The 14,769-nt window shown below is 42.5% G+C and overlaps 1 protein-coding gene across 6 annotated transcripts in view; it reads left to right on the top strand.

Annotated features, from left to right (window-relative positions):
• Positions 1–14,769, top strand: part of snapc3 (small nuclear RNA activating complex, polypeptide 3) — a 77,325-nt gene that overhangs the window by 30,227 nt on the left and 32,329 nt on the right. For 5 of the 6 annotated variants that reach the window (XM_069924822.1, XM_069924811.1, XM_069924791.1 and 2 more), the window contains exons 3-4: positions 12,657–12,741; positions 14,635–14,739. In XM_069924822.1, coding sequence (XP_069780923.1) covers positions 12,657–12,741; positions 14,635–14,739 — 190 coding nt within the window. The remainder of the gene's footprint in view (positions 1–12,656; positions 12,742–14,634; positions 14,740–14,769) is intronic. The other variant, XM_069924801.1, reaches the window with a different exon arrangement.

Below are 14,769 nucleotides of genomic sequence, written 5' to 3'. Positions count from 1 at the left end.
GGTTGTGTCTCCCACTCTGGTGCCTTGTGCTTTCAGTTGCTTCCTGGCATCCATAACCCTTCCATCTGGACTTCCAAGCATTGCTCTGCCATCTTGGGCATGGACCTCTGTGGACACTTTGTTTTTTAAAAAAAAAATAATGGCAGCCATATTCTATAGATGGTTGAACCTGTATTGGGCTGTAGGGAAAATGACCAGACAGTAGGACTCTGAGGAGGAGGGCTGGCAGACTTATCTGTTACCAGTTTGCCCCACCACACTTGCAGCAGTGAAGTACTTCCTTTTGGTTGAAATGTACGCACTTCTTCTAAAGTCCAAAAAGTCTTGAAGAACTATTTTGATTTCAAATTTATTGTCAGAGAACATGACATCACATACAATATTGAATTTTTTTTCTTGCAGGAGAGGCAGAATGACCATTTATTGGTATTGCAAAGAAAACAGCACACAATGTACACGTGTAAACAAATAAAGAAATGTGAACAAACTGTGCAATACAGAGAGAATTAGGAAAAAAAATCAATAAAGTGCAAAAGTAAGAGTCCTTCAATGAGTCCCTGATTGAATTTGTCATTGAGGAGTCTGATGGTGGAAGGGTAGCGGCTGTTCCTGAACCTGATGGCACCTATACTTCTTTCCTGATGGCAGTAGCGAGAACAGAGCAATGTGCTGGGTGGTGTGGATCCTTGATGATTGCTGCTGAAGTCCGACGGCAGCATTCCCCGTAAATGTTTTTGATGGTGGGGAGGGTTTTGCCTGTGATGTCCTGGGATGTGTCCAGTACCTTTTGCAGGGCTTTATGCTTCGGGGTATTGGTGTCCCCATACCAGACCGTGATGCAGCCGGTCAGCAAACTTTCTACCCAACATCTATAGAAATTTGCCAGGGTTTCAATGTCATACCAACCCCATGCTAAGTCCTGATGTGCTTTCTTCATGATGCCATTACTGTCTTGGGTCTAGGAAAAATCCTCCGAGATATTGACTACCAAGAATCTAAATTTGCTCCCCCTCTCCACCTCTGATCTCCTACTGCATTGATACCTCTGGTTTTCCCTTTCTGAAGTCAACAATCAGATCCTTGGTTTTGGTGACATTGAGTGCACCATTCAGCCAAGTTTTCAATCACCCTCATGTACGCTGACTTTTTGATACAAGCCATTACTGTGGTATCGTCAGTGAATTTGTAGATGGTGTTGTCGTACTGAACCCCACAGTCTTAGCCGTAAGATGAGTAGATCCAGAGGCTAAGAACGCAGCCCTGCAGTACTCCAGTGCTGAATGGGATTGTGGAGGAGATGTTCTGAGCAATCCTTACAGATTGTGGTCTGGAGATTAGGGAATCCATGATCTAATTAGACAGTAGGGTGTTGAGTCCCAGTTCTTGGAGTTTGCTAATCAGTTTTGATGGTGTTAAATGCTGAACTGTAGTTGATAAGAGCCTCCTGATGAATGCATCTTTATGGTCCACGTATTCCAGGGCTTTGTGTAGAGCCTGTAATTTGGCATCTGCCATAGACCTCTTGTGATGATAGGCGAATTAGAATGGATCCATGTTGCCGCTTAGGAGCTCATATTCCTCAATACCAGTATTTCAAACCACTTCATCACTGTTGATGTAAGTGCTAGTGGTCAATAGTCATTTAGGCAGGTTGCTGCACTCTTCTTGGGCACTGGTATGATTGAAACAAGTGGATACCGTGCCCTGGCGGAGTGAGATGTTGAAGATATCCATGAATACATTGGTAAGTTGGGCAACACATACTTTTAATACTCAGCCAGGTATTCCATCCAGCCCGCATACTTTTCTTGGACTGAAGACAGCTGCACGTCATCCTCTGATACAGGCAGGGTAGGATCATCAGGGAAGTGGGGGTGTGGAAGGGTGGTTCGCTTTTTCTATGCTCAAATCGGGCATAGAAGGCATTGAGTTTCTCTGGGAGTGAAGTTTTGTGGTCTGTTACTGCATCGGATTTGATTTTCTAGCAGTTTATGGGATTTGGTTCCTGCCACAGCAGTTGAATGCCCTTCGTTATTTCCATTTTCATCCACAATCTCCACTTCGCCCAGGAGATGCCTTTCCGAGGTCATACCTGCTCCTTCTGTATCAATCTGGATCTCGGGACTTAAATGCCTGTGATCTGTCTCTCAGCAGATTATGGATTTCATTGTTCATCCAGGGCTTCTGGTTTGGGATAAACTTGAACGATTTGTTGGGGACATACTCATCCACAGCTGTTATGATAATAAAGTCTGAGACAGCCCTGGTGTGATCGATCTGCTGAGTTTCTCTAGCATTGTTTTTACTTCATCCATGGTGTCTGCAGACATTTGTGTTTTACTTAAGAATTGCTTCATTCCTTTTCTTTCCAAGTTGAATTTTCTTTTTTTTTTAAGTTTTCATACTATGAACCACATCAATCAAAATACACACAAACATTTCCCTCTTGAATATACACAGTGGAATTTTCTCCCCTTCCCCCCCCTACCTTCCCTCCCTCCTTCCCACCCCCCTCCAGACCCATTAAACGTTCAACATATACAATACAATAAAACCATTAAATAATGTCATCACACACAAGTTTAATTTTCTTAAACTTGAATTTATATTTTTCTGGATTCTTATCCAGTCCACTGAATTATTAACCAAGTTACTTATGAATTGCCTTTCTAATGATGCAGAATTTGAATATTGAAAAAAGTGAACAAAAATAACTTGTATGATATGCTGACATATATTTTTATATATAGTATGACATACTTATGAAAAAAGTAAATGAAAATAATGTACAATTATACAGCAGAACTCCGATTATCTGAAAGCCTCCGTTATCTAGAATATTTTGGACCTCGAAATGATGTCTGTTTGGCTCTGAAATTTTTTTCAGATAATTGAGGATTTCAGAAATCCTCATTTATCTGAAAAATTTCAAAGCCGAAGTGACAATCTCTGGAAAAAATTTGGATAAATGAGGATATCTGAAATAATCAGAAATCCCCAATTATCCGAAAAATTTTTCGGAGCCGAACTGACATCACAGGTTGAAAAAATTCTGGAATTTTGGAAAAACCTCGAAGTAGAATTTTGAGTTTTTGGTGTTAAATTTATCTTATTTTGTTCAGGTTGGTTTTTGATTTGAATTAAGCATTATTTCATGCCTAAAAAAACCTTCCCTTGTTTTTTGTTGTTGTTTAAGCATTGTTACAAGTGATTTGCTGTTGCTACTGGGCTGCTTTTTAAAAAAAATGACCAGTTATCTGAAAATATTGTTTATTTTAAATAGGCTCAGTCCTGACCTTTTTAGATAATTGGAGTTGTACTGTAATTCCCTTTAACTTTGGAAAATTATTTTTCTTGCATCATAATTTTGTTAAATGACATATTGAGATCTTTCTGCATAAAGCAGTGGTCCCCAAACTTTATTTGGCTTCTGCCCCCTTTTCCTCCAGGCTACATCCCGAGCACTTTCTCCCCCCACCCCCCTGTCACATTTGTGGCCCGAAATGTGAAGTTAATAAAACATCGAACACAAGTTTTATCAGGTAAACTTCTCAGTGGCTTTATTTTCCAGTTTCCTTTGTTCTCCTGCTTGTGCTCTTATCTCTCTCTCATACCACGTGACTTCCGGTATATCTCATACATATTCATTATCATGACATCCCTCCTTTAATCAGAAATAAACTTTACCTTCACTTACCAATATCCCTCGGAAACCTACAAACATCGTAACTAATAGTAATACTATAACTCATCTACATAAAATTTACTTCCTACAGCACTCATACATGCACTTTATGATATAAGATTAAATACTGTCCCAAAGTTCTTATTAAAACTGTGGCACAAAGTCTTCGTATGGTTTGGGCACTTTCCGGTTTCGTTTCGGCCTGCCTGTGATATTGTCGTCGCTTCTCGGTTGTTCACTCTCAGCGTCGGACATACTGCTCGCCACGGCTTCGGGTGTTTCTGGCGCTCTAGTCACTTCGTCAGGAGTGCTGGTAACTGCCTCTGGAACATCATCAGGTCTCTCAGTTTCAGCATCTCGTATTGGCCTTTCAACCTCTTCGCTCGATGTATCTCTGGACTGGTACCTTTTTACACCTGATACATTTCTCTTATACAGGACTCCAGTCGGAGATTTGACTGTCACCATACTGCCACTTCTGGATACGACAGTATAGGGTTGATGGTAATAAGGTGTGTCTAGCTTACCACCAGTTTCATGCCTCAGTAGAACATTATCTCTTGGCATGATGTCTGAGTACTTGGCTCCACGTTTCGAATCTGTGTATAGCTTTGCTGCTCCTTTCTTTTCAGCATCGTGGTCCCTCATCTCCTGGTCATCTCGGATTTCCTTTATTTCTGGCATTTTTGTGCGGATTTTTCTACCAAAAAATGCTTCTGCAGGACTTTTTCCAGTGGTTGCATGAGGCGTTGCTCGATAGACAGCCACATAAGATAGCAATGCTTCTCGCCAATTTTGTCCTTCTGCGTGTGCAATCCTCAATCGTTTTTCAATGGATTGATTTTGTCTCTCTACTTCTCCATTGGCTTGCGGCCATTTCGGAGTTACTTTATGATGGTGGATACCTGTGGTCCTCAAGTATTCCGCAAATGTCTCTGAAATGAATTGTGGACCATTGTCAGAGTATAATGTAACAGGTAATCCATATCTTGCGAATATCTCTGCTAACGCTTGTATTGTTTTTTCATTGGTTGTGGACTTCAACACCACGTACTCATAGTATCTGCTGTAGTAATCTATCACTACCATAATTGATTCACCCGTCGGTAAAGGTCCAAGAAAATCAACAGCTACGTCGATCCATGGGCCTGTCGGGAGTAGCGTACTCCGGATCAGTTCTGGCGGATTACTCCTACTTGTGATTTGACATCCGTGACAAGTTTTAACAAATTTCTCTGCGTCTTTATCACAACCTGGCCACCATACCTTGGTCCTGAGGTTTTGCTTGGTACCAACAATGCCTAGGTGTCCTTCATGCGCTAAGGATACGATCTTCGGTCTCAATCTTTGCGGTATCACCAATCTGCAACCTCTCAATACACACTGTCCGATGCAACAAAGTTCGTCTCTAATGTGAATGTAAGCCTTGTGAGTACACTTGTCCCATTGTCCAATCTGTATGCATCCTCTTACTTCCTTGAGTTCTGGATCACGTTCGGATTCTCTCTCGACTTCCTTCGTAGTCACAGCTTTCGGTGTCGACTGTTTCTGTTCCCAATTCTGACTTGGATTGTGGACCACCATCCTTCACCATCCTTCACCAATCTGGACAGCGGATCTGCAATGTTTGCTTTCCCTGCAATGTGGATTACTTTATATTTGTAGGGTTGTAGTCTGAGTACCCATCTCTCTATTCTGGCACATGGTTTGGATCTAGGTGCATAGATCACCTCTAATGGCTTATTATCTGTGATGAGTTCAAATTCAATGTCGTATAAATATGCATGGAACCTCTCACAGGCCCATACAAGTCCGAGTGCTTCTTTCTCTGTCTGAGAGTATCCTCTCTCCACATCTGATAACGATCTGCTGGCATAGGCAATGATTCTTGGTCCTCCATCATGCGTCTGGACCAATTCAGCTCCTAAACCAACCGGGCTGGCATCCGCTATGACTTTGGTTGATGCCGCCGGATCGTAATATCCAAGAGTTTTTGCATCTGTCAGGCTTTGCTTCAGCGCTGTGAACGCTTTCTTCTGCTCAGATCCAAAATGAAAAGGTACACCTTTCCTGGTTAGTTTCCTTAGTGGTTCTGCCACTGTAGCGAAATTAGGAATGAACTTTGCACAAAAATTGACCAATCCCAGGAAACTCCTCACCTCTGTTGCGTTCTGAGGTGCACGTGCCTCTGCAATAGCTTTCACCTTGGCCTTTGCAGGGTTTAGTCTTTCCCATGTAAGTCTGTGTCCCAGGAAGTCCATTTCTGACACACCGAACTGGCACTTGTTTCCATTCACGGTAAGGCCTCCCTCCTGTAGTCTAGATAGTACACGCCTCAACCGTTTGTCATGCTCTTCCTTCGTTGGTGCATAGACTATGATGTCGTCAGAAATGTTGGCAACTCCAGGAATGCCTTGAATCACTCGATGAATTTCATACTGGTAGATCTCCGGAGCTGCATTAATTCCAAATGATAGTCTCTTGTAACGATACAATCCACAGTGAGTCACAAATGTTGTTACATCTCGGGAACCTGGATCCAGCTCTAATTGATGATAGCCCCATTTCAGATCAATTTTTGAGAATACCTTGCTGGTAGTTAGTTCTTGAAGTATTTCCTCCACTGTTGGTATAGGGTGTCGTTCTCTAATTATAGCTTCATTGGCCATTCTCATGTCAACACATAGTCACTACGGGACTGACCCATTGTGTCGAATGTTCCACCGGTTCAATAATGTCTTGTTCGATCAATTCTTTAATTTTGGCTTCGACTTTCCCACGAAGTCCAAACGGAGTTCGGCGCATTGGTTGTGCCTTGGGTTTGACCGTTTCATCTACCGCTAGCTTCAATTGTCGACCTTTCAGCTTTCCTACTCCTTGGAAGACTGCGGGGAATTCTTGCTTCATATCCTCGTATGACTGAATTGAATTGACACAAGCTCCAATATGAAGTATTGCCAGGTCTTGCGCTGTGCTTCTACTCAGCAATAGTTCTCCCCTCTCTTCTATGACCATAAACTCTGCTTTGGTGTACTTATCTCCAGCTTCAACAGTTGCAGTAAAACATCCAATGGTCTGCAATGGCTTGGTTGCTGTGTATGGATAGTTTCTTGGAACACTTCTTTGAGGTACAGATGATCTTTTTCCTTTTCAACTTCTCCCATAAATGTCGATCAATCACATTACTGTCACTGCCTGAGTCTACAATGACCTGCACTGTCACTCCACCAATGATCACTGGGACCTTCTCATGACGTACATCATTCAACGTAAATTGGTAACAACTCTGTTCCTCCTAGGTATCATCATCGTCACCATCTATCTGGCGAATGGTATCTTTCTTTCCAGGATACTTTCCCCCAGGCTTTGCCTTTGGAAGTTGTACTCTTCCTCTTCTGGTCTGCATTGGACTTGCTTTTGCACTTCTTTGCAAAGTGGTCCTTACCTCCACACTTTCTGCAAACTTTGCCTTTGGCCGGGCAATATGGGTCTTTTCCAAAGTGACCTCGGTTTCCACATCTATAACACTCCACGTCCTGTGTCAACGTATATCTTGGCTGGTTATGGCGATGTGAGAGCCTCTTAATTTGCTGGCTTGAGTTGTCTTTCAGGGTCATGGTATGAAATTGCCCTTCAACAGCCTCTAATGCAGCAGCAATGGCTAAAGCATCCGTGAGTTCCAACTCACTCCCTCTTTCCAGTAGAGGTCTTCTGAGTTTATCTGATCTGCAGTGCTGTACAACTTGATCCAGTAATTGGTTGTCCAAATCAGTTGGCATGTAATTGCATCCAACAGCTAGCTGGCGTAGTCTCGTCACGTACTGAGCAATTGTCTGGCCATCTTCTTGTCTCGTTCTCCGAAACAAATGGCGTTGAAATGTAGCATTCGGTGTCACTACATAGTGTGCATTTAATGCATCTACCGCTTTCCGGTACTCATCCTTTCTTCCAGTATTCAAAAGTGTCTTAAATGTTTCCCGAACTGCGGGACCAGCAGTGAAAAGAAGTAACGCCCTTCTCTGCGCTTTTTGTTCAACTGTACCGGTATCTAGAAATAGGCCACGACTGTCAGCGTAGGATTCAAATTCTTCCAACCATGCCTTCCACTTCACACTTACAGCGCTTGCATCACCCGTTGGGTCAAAATGAGCAATTCCACTATGTGTAAGAAAGTCACCGTCTGCCCCAGCCATGAGGAAATATTCTAGTCCCAAAAGTACTGAGACAAAGAGAAAATTCTTATCACCTTGAAGTTCTGTGTAATCCTCTGTAATCTTGTTTAGTCTTTAATTTTCTTTAAGCTTCTTTCATCCTCGTCGCCAATGTCACATTTGTGGCCGAAATGTGAAGTTAATAAAACATCGAACACAAGTTTTATCAGGTAAACTTCTCAGTGGCTTTATTTTTCAGTTTCCTTTGTTCTCCTGCTTGTGCTCTTATCTCTCTCTCATACCACGTGACTTCCGGTATATCTCATACATATTCATTATCATGACACCCCCCCCAACACCAACCACTGTAATGGATCTGTGTTAATAGTTATATAGAGTTAAAATATTGTATATGTATTCTTAGTAAGTTGGTTGTGGGCTGGTACAAGGTCACTCAGAGGTCAGCACATTTACATATACACCAATAAACTCAGAGTGTCCATTTTCAGAGTCGAAGTGTCTTGGAAAGACAGCTAATGGATTTGAAGTGGGTTTTAATTATTTAAGAACAATGGAGTGTTTGCTTTATTAAAAACTGAAGTATCTAAGTACTCAATGAGAACTGCTGAAGGAAGCCATCTGTTTTTAAACTAAACTACTTAAGGCTTCTTTAACAAGAGAAATGAAACTGAGCCACGTGAGTGATATACATAAGCCTTTGAAACAAGTGAGGTAATCTTTCGGAGTCATGTCATCTACAGGTATGAAGATCACATGGTTTACAAGAAAATGGGGTTGGCAGCTGTTTAATATTCCAATAACTGATCATATTTTCTAGGAATTAAGACTGACCTCATTGGTGATGTCATTTCATATGAGTGTGTATGAAGGCAGAGGCATCTTGAGCCCAAAAATCTAAAAGTGAAGAAGAAACCAAAAGAAGATTGACAGTATTGTCTGGAGAAGGAGGAAATGCTTGATCTTAGAGGCTTTAAAGTAAGCCAGACCACTTCTGACTGTCTCTTTTTGTTATTAGAAGGCAGCCTTGGACAGTGCTGGACAAGAGCTCCAGAACTCTTAAGCTAAGAGGGAGTTAAATAAAAACCAGTATGAGAGTTTAAAAAGAAATCTCTTCCTGGAAAAATAGCTCCACAAAATTTGAGAGTTTGAACAGTTAAGGGCTAAGTTAGTGTTAACAAACACTTCATTTCTGCTTTCAGCAATAATTTAAAAGAAGTTGATTTTTCATAATCACATTGGCGGCTTCAGGGGTTTCTACGAGACTCTAAAGGCTGTGTACGGCCCCTCACCCCAAGTCCAAAGCCCGCTGCGCAGCTCAGACGGCAAAGTCCTCTTCAGCGACATGATCTCCATCCTCAATCGATGGTCAGAACACTTCCAATCTCTTTTCAGTGCCAACCGCTCAGTCCAAGATTCCGCCCTGCTCCAGCTCCCTCAACAGCCCCTAAGGCTAGAGCTGGATGAGGTCCTCACCCAGGATGAGACATATAAGGCAATCGAACAACTGAAAAGTGGCAAAGCAGCAGGTATGGATGGAATCCCCCCAGAGGTCTGGAAGGCTGGCGGCAAAACTCTGCATGCCAAACTGCATGAGTTTTTCAAGCTTTGTTGGGACCAAGAAAAACTGCCTCAGGACCTTCGTGATGCCACCATCATTACCCTGTACAAAAACAAAGGCGAGAAATCAGACTGCTCAAACTACAGGGGAATCACGCTGCTCTCCATTGCAGGCAAAATCTTCGCTAGGATTCTCCTAAATAGAATAATACCTAGTGTCGCCGAGAATATTCTCCCAGAATCACAGTGCGGCTTTCGCGCAAACAGAGGAACTACTGAAATGGTCTTTGCCTCAGACAGCTCCAAGTAAAGTGCAGAGAACAAAACAAAGGACTCTACATCACCTTTGTTGACCTCACCAAAGCCTTCGACACCGTGAGCAGGAAAGGGCTTTGGCAAATACTAGAGCGCATCGGATGTCCCCCAAAGTTCCTCAACGTGATTATCCAACTGCACGAAAACCAACAAGGTCGGGTCAGATACAGCAATGAGCTCTCTGAACCCTTCTCCATTAACAATGGCGTGAAGCAAGGCTGTGTTCTCGCACCAACCCTCTTTTCAATCTTCTTCAGCATGATGCTGAAACAAGCCATGAAAGACCTCAACAATGAAGACGCTGTTTACATCCGGTACCGCACGGATGGCAGTCTTTTCAATCTGAGGCGCCTGCAAGCTCACACCAAGACACAAGAGAAACTTGTCCGTGAACTACTCTTTGCAGACGATGCCGCTTTAGTTGCCCATTCAGAGCCAGCTCTTCAGCGCTTGACATCCTGTTTTGCGGAAACTGCCAAAATGTTTGGCCTGGAAGTCAGCCTGAAGAAAACTGAGGTCCTCCATCAGCCAGCTCCCCACCATGACTACCAGCCCCCCCACATCTCCATCGGGCACACAAAACTCAAAACGGTCAACCAGTTTACCTATCTCGGCTGCACCATTTCATCAGATGCAAGGATCGATAACAAGATAGACAACAGACTCGCCAAGGCAAATAGCGCCTTTGGAAGACTACACAAAAGAGTCTGGAAAAACAACCAACTGAAAAACCTCACAAAGATAAGCGTATACAGAGCCGTTGTCATACCCACACTCCTGTTCGGCTCCGAATCATGGGTCCTCTACCGGCATCACCTACGGCTCCTAGAACGCTTCCACCAACGTTGTCTCTGCTCCATCCTCAACATCCATTGGAGCGCTTTCATCCCTAACGTCAAAGTACTCGAGATGGCAGAGGTCGTCAGCATCGAGTCCACGCTGCTGAAGATCCAGCTGCGCTGGGTGGGTCACGTCTCTAGAATGGAGGACCATCGCCTTCCCAAGATCATGTTATATGGCGAACTCTCCACTGGCCACCGTGACAGAGGTGCACCAAAGAAAAGGTACAAGGACTGCCTAAAGAAATCTCTTGGTGCTTGCCACATTGACCACCGCCAGTGGGCTGATATCGCCTCAAACCGTGCATCTTGGCGCCTCACAATTTGGCGGGCAGCAACCTCCTTTGAAGAAGACCGCAGAGCCCACCTCACTGACAAAAGGCAAAGGAGGAAAAACCAAACACCCAACCCCAACCCACCAATTTTCCCCTGCAACCGCTGCAACCGTGTCTGCCTGTCCCGCATCGGACTTGTCAGCCACAAACGAGACTGCAGCTGACGTGGACATTTACCCCTTCCTTAAATCTTCGTCCGCAAAGCCAAGCCAAAGAAGAAACAATTCAATAGACCTTCAAGTTCAATACGACTTTAAAATATTGGGCCCTAAAAATAACTTTTTAGACTCCAGTTTGTTAGAAACAGAAGTACCTTCACAGAAATTGCTCGAGACAAAAATTGAGAACAAAGAACATTTATTATACAACAATGCAAAGTTGGGTGCTTCCCCTTACCCTGGGAATACACACATACACTGGGGCTCACCCAACTTTTATACAGTTTATTTCAGTATAGGAATACCCACCCCCCTTACATTCTTCTGCCTCCTTGATAGGTTTGGCATTAGGCAATCCTGCCTGCCTATGTGCTGTTTCTGTGAACTTGGAGGACAAGGGGGTATCCTGTCAGTGTCTCATCATGTCATTATCCTTATTGTCCTTATTCACAAACTTGTCTTTGTTCTAATCTATAACCTCTTCATATGTAGAACTTGCTAATACTGTCTAGGGCTTACTAATTACATATGCAAAACCTGCTAATTCTATTGAGGGCTAGAAGACCCTTATCTTATTCAGACTAACTCTACTTCCTACATTCTAATATCCATTTCTTATCCTGTTCATACTGGCTTTATTAATTTACCCATATATCTATATTAGTTTCCTCATCTTCATATTTTAATATCAGTTTTACTCATCTCTCACAAGATTAAACTGAAATAGTTTGGACTTTTAACATGCATACGCACACATGCAATTATATTTGCGCATAGTGGGGTTTAAGTTTAGCGTTAAGTGAGAACTGTTATGTGATTATTAAAATGTTTATATAATGTTCAATGAAAACTTAGTTTGAATTTACCACTGTCTGGTGAATCTTCCATTACTGTTCCAGTGTTAGTACTAATGGTGTTGGTTAGTTCGTAACACCCCCATACAACGGATTGAGCGTGATTGTGGGGGTGTTAGTGGTGGCGCTGAGCGGAGTGGGGAAGGGGTTTGTGGCAGTGCTGAGCAAGGTGGGGGAGGTTGATGGCAGCACTGAGCAGGGGGGTGGAGGCACTGAACAGGGTGTAGTGACAACAGAACAGCATGGCAACCACCAAGACAATCTCACGAGAATGCCTTGTTGCAATTTATTTTGCTCACTACTGCCATCCTGAGTCTGGGCAGAAAATTACTGACTGGCTTCTTCACTAAACTTTGCAGCAGATTGAATAATAACAAGGCTGAAGGTTCGGAATGCCCTCTTTTTCCCCTACCGCCCCCTTGGGTCTTTCCACCACCCACAGTCCAGGGGGGGTGGGGGGTTGGTGGCAGTGCCACTTTGGGAATCACTAGCTTAAAGTAACCAACTATATAAAATAAATAGAATGGGGGATTTTGAACTGAGACTATTCTGAATAATACTTTCAGGCTGGAAAAAGTATCAGCTAAATAAAGAACATTTAAATAAAATCCTCTGAAGAATAATTAGCACTTGGAATGAGTGTCCACATAAAATGTGGAAACAATGGGTTGCTGCAAAAGAGGTTGGCTTTTCTGTCGTTCCTTATCTTGCTGTTTCAACTTGTGGAATTATTTTGTCTAGAATCCGAAATAAAGTAATTGAAAAGAGAGAGGAGCGATTGGTTTGTGACCGTACATGTCGGCAAGAAATATTTGCACTTGAGCATGTAAGTGTATTTGACTTGATATTGCAATATGTTTAGGAAGCAGTAAAAATTATGAAATAAAGATTATAAAGCCAAATGTTGAAAAGAAAATTATAGTGGCTTGAAATTTGAAATAAAACGCTTGATTTTTTTTGCTTGAGATTAACTTTGTTTTAATTTTAGTGTTCTACAAGGGAATTATTCTATTTCATGAAAGTGGTGGGCACTAAATGTTATTTGGGGGGCATAAAGGCACAGTGGAGGATGCTACCGTCACTAGCATGGTGGCTGTATTTTTTTATTTAAAAATAAAACCTCTTCTTGCATTGTGTACACCCTCCAACAAAAGGCTTTAAATGGGTAATCAGAGTCCCATGTGTTTTGAACTAATTATGCTGTAGTCTATTCCATGTAGCAATAAGACTAAAATGACATGGTTTATCCCTGAGGCACTTGTTCTCTTAGTGTTTAATACACAAATGTTGTGAAGAAACTCAGGATGACTTGCAGTGTCCTTAGGAAGGAAGGATGTATAACCAATATTTTGAACCTGAGCCCTTCAAGTACCTGAATGAAAAGATAGGCAGTGGAGGGAAGAAGGGGCATGGGGAGGAGCACAGACTAACAGGTAAGAGGTCACAAGTGGATATGGATGGGTGGACAAAAGAGAAAAAAGATGAGAAGTGATGAGGAAGAGCGATAGCTCTCGGAAAGGGAAGGGGATGGGGAGCTGGGGAAGGGAGACGGGAAGAGCGAAAGAAGGGGAGAGACAGGCAGTGAAATAACAGAAACCAGAAGTCAATGTTGATGCCATCTTGTTGGAGAGTGCCCAGATGTAATATTAGGTGGGGTTTCTCCAAATTTTGGATGGCTTCTGTCTGGCAGTGCTTGAGGCCATGGGCAGACATGTTGGTGTGGATATGAGGTAAGGAATTGAAATGGTTAGCAACTGGGAGGTCCCCGCTATTGCAATGGACAGAGCAAAGGTGCTGAATGAAGTGTGATGTGGAGGAGGCCACGACAGGGGCACCAGATACAATAGATAATCCCTGGAGATTCACATGAAATGTTGCTTCATTTGGAAGGATTGTCTATGGCCCCTAATGGTGGTGAGAGATGAAGTGTGGGTGCAAGCATAGCATTTCCTGTGGACACAGGGAAAGTGATGCTTGGATGAGGAAGTTGTGGAGGGCTGATCCATGTGAAAGGGGCATCACATTGTAGGTGGTGAAAATTGCAAAGATAGTGTGTTGAATGTGGAGGCTAGTGGGTTGGTAGGTGAGTATAAAGGGGACTCCCATCCTTGTTTTGTCTCGGGGAGGAAGGGGACAAGATACATGCATGAAAAATAGAGGAGATGTTGGTAAGGGCTGAGTTGATGGCAGCAGAGGGGAAGCCATGTTTTTTTTGAAGGAGGATGTCTCTGATGATCAGGAATGGACTATTCTCTGGAAGAAATTCTGTTAACCATGAGGTCATTGGTCATCTTGGATGGGGCATTTTGTTGTGTAGCTGTTAGCCGATTCAAATGTGCAGTGTTCAGTCCTTCAAAATCAATATTCTCACGAGCAGGTGAAGGCATTCTTTACCCTCATTTTGATAGTGTGATATTGTATATTCAATTATCAAGACTACATTATTGTGACTTCCATCTTTGTTACTGGAGGACATGGATGGAAACAACCTATTTTTATTCACTAAAGTGGCTTATTAACATTTAATTCATGAAAATTAATTAAAACATGCACTTTTAAATGGAATAAGAAAGAAAATTATATTGAAGGTAATGTTGCTACATTTATGAACCAAAAAAATTAGATAAAATGCAACTTAAAATTTTCCACATTTCCATTTTATTTGAAAATCTTGTTTCATTCTTTACAGTGGACTTTGTCTTTATTTTGTGTAATTCAGGAAATGCAAACTGTGGGAAGGAAGCCCAGTAATCCAGAAAATTTTGTCCCAGCTGGAGAGGTTGTCCTTACTGTTAATGTCTATTGTCCTGTTATATTTACCAAGGTATGTGTGTGAGCTTGATCTCTAATTAAA

Source organism: Narcine bancroftii, chromosome 1 (assembly GCF_036971445.1).
Source record: "Narcine bancroftii isolate sNarBan1 chromosome 1, sNarBan1.hap1, whole genome shotgun sequence".
In the NCBI taxonomy this organism is placed as follows: domain Eukaryota; kingdom Metazoa; phylum Chordata; class Chondrichthyes; order Torpediniformes; family Narcinidae; genus Narcine; species Narcine bancroftii.
This window is presented reverse-complemented; position numbering and strand designations above follow the sequence as displayed.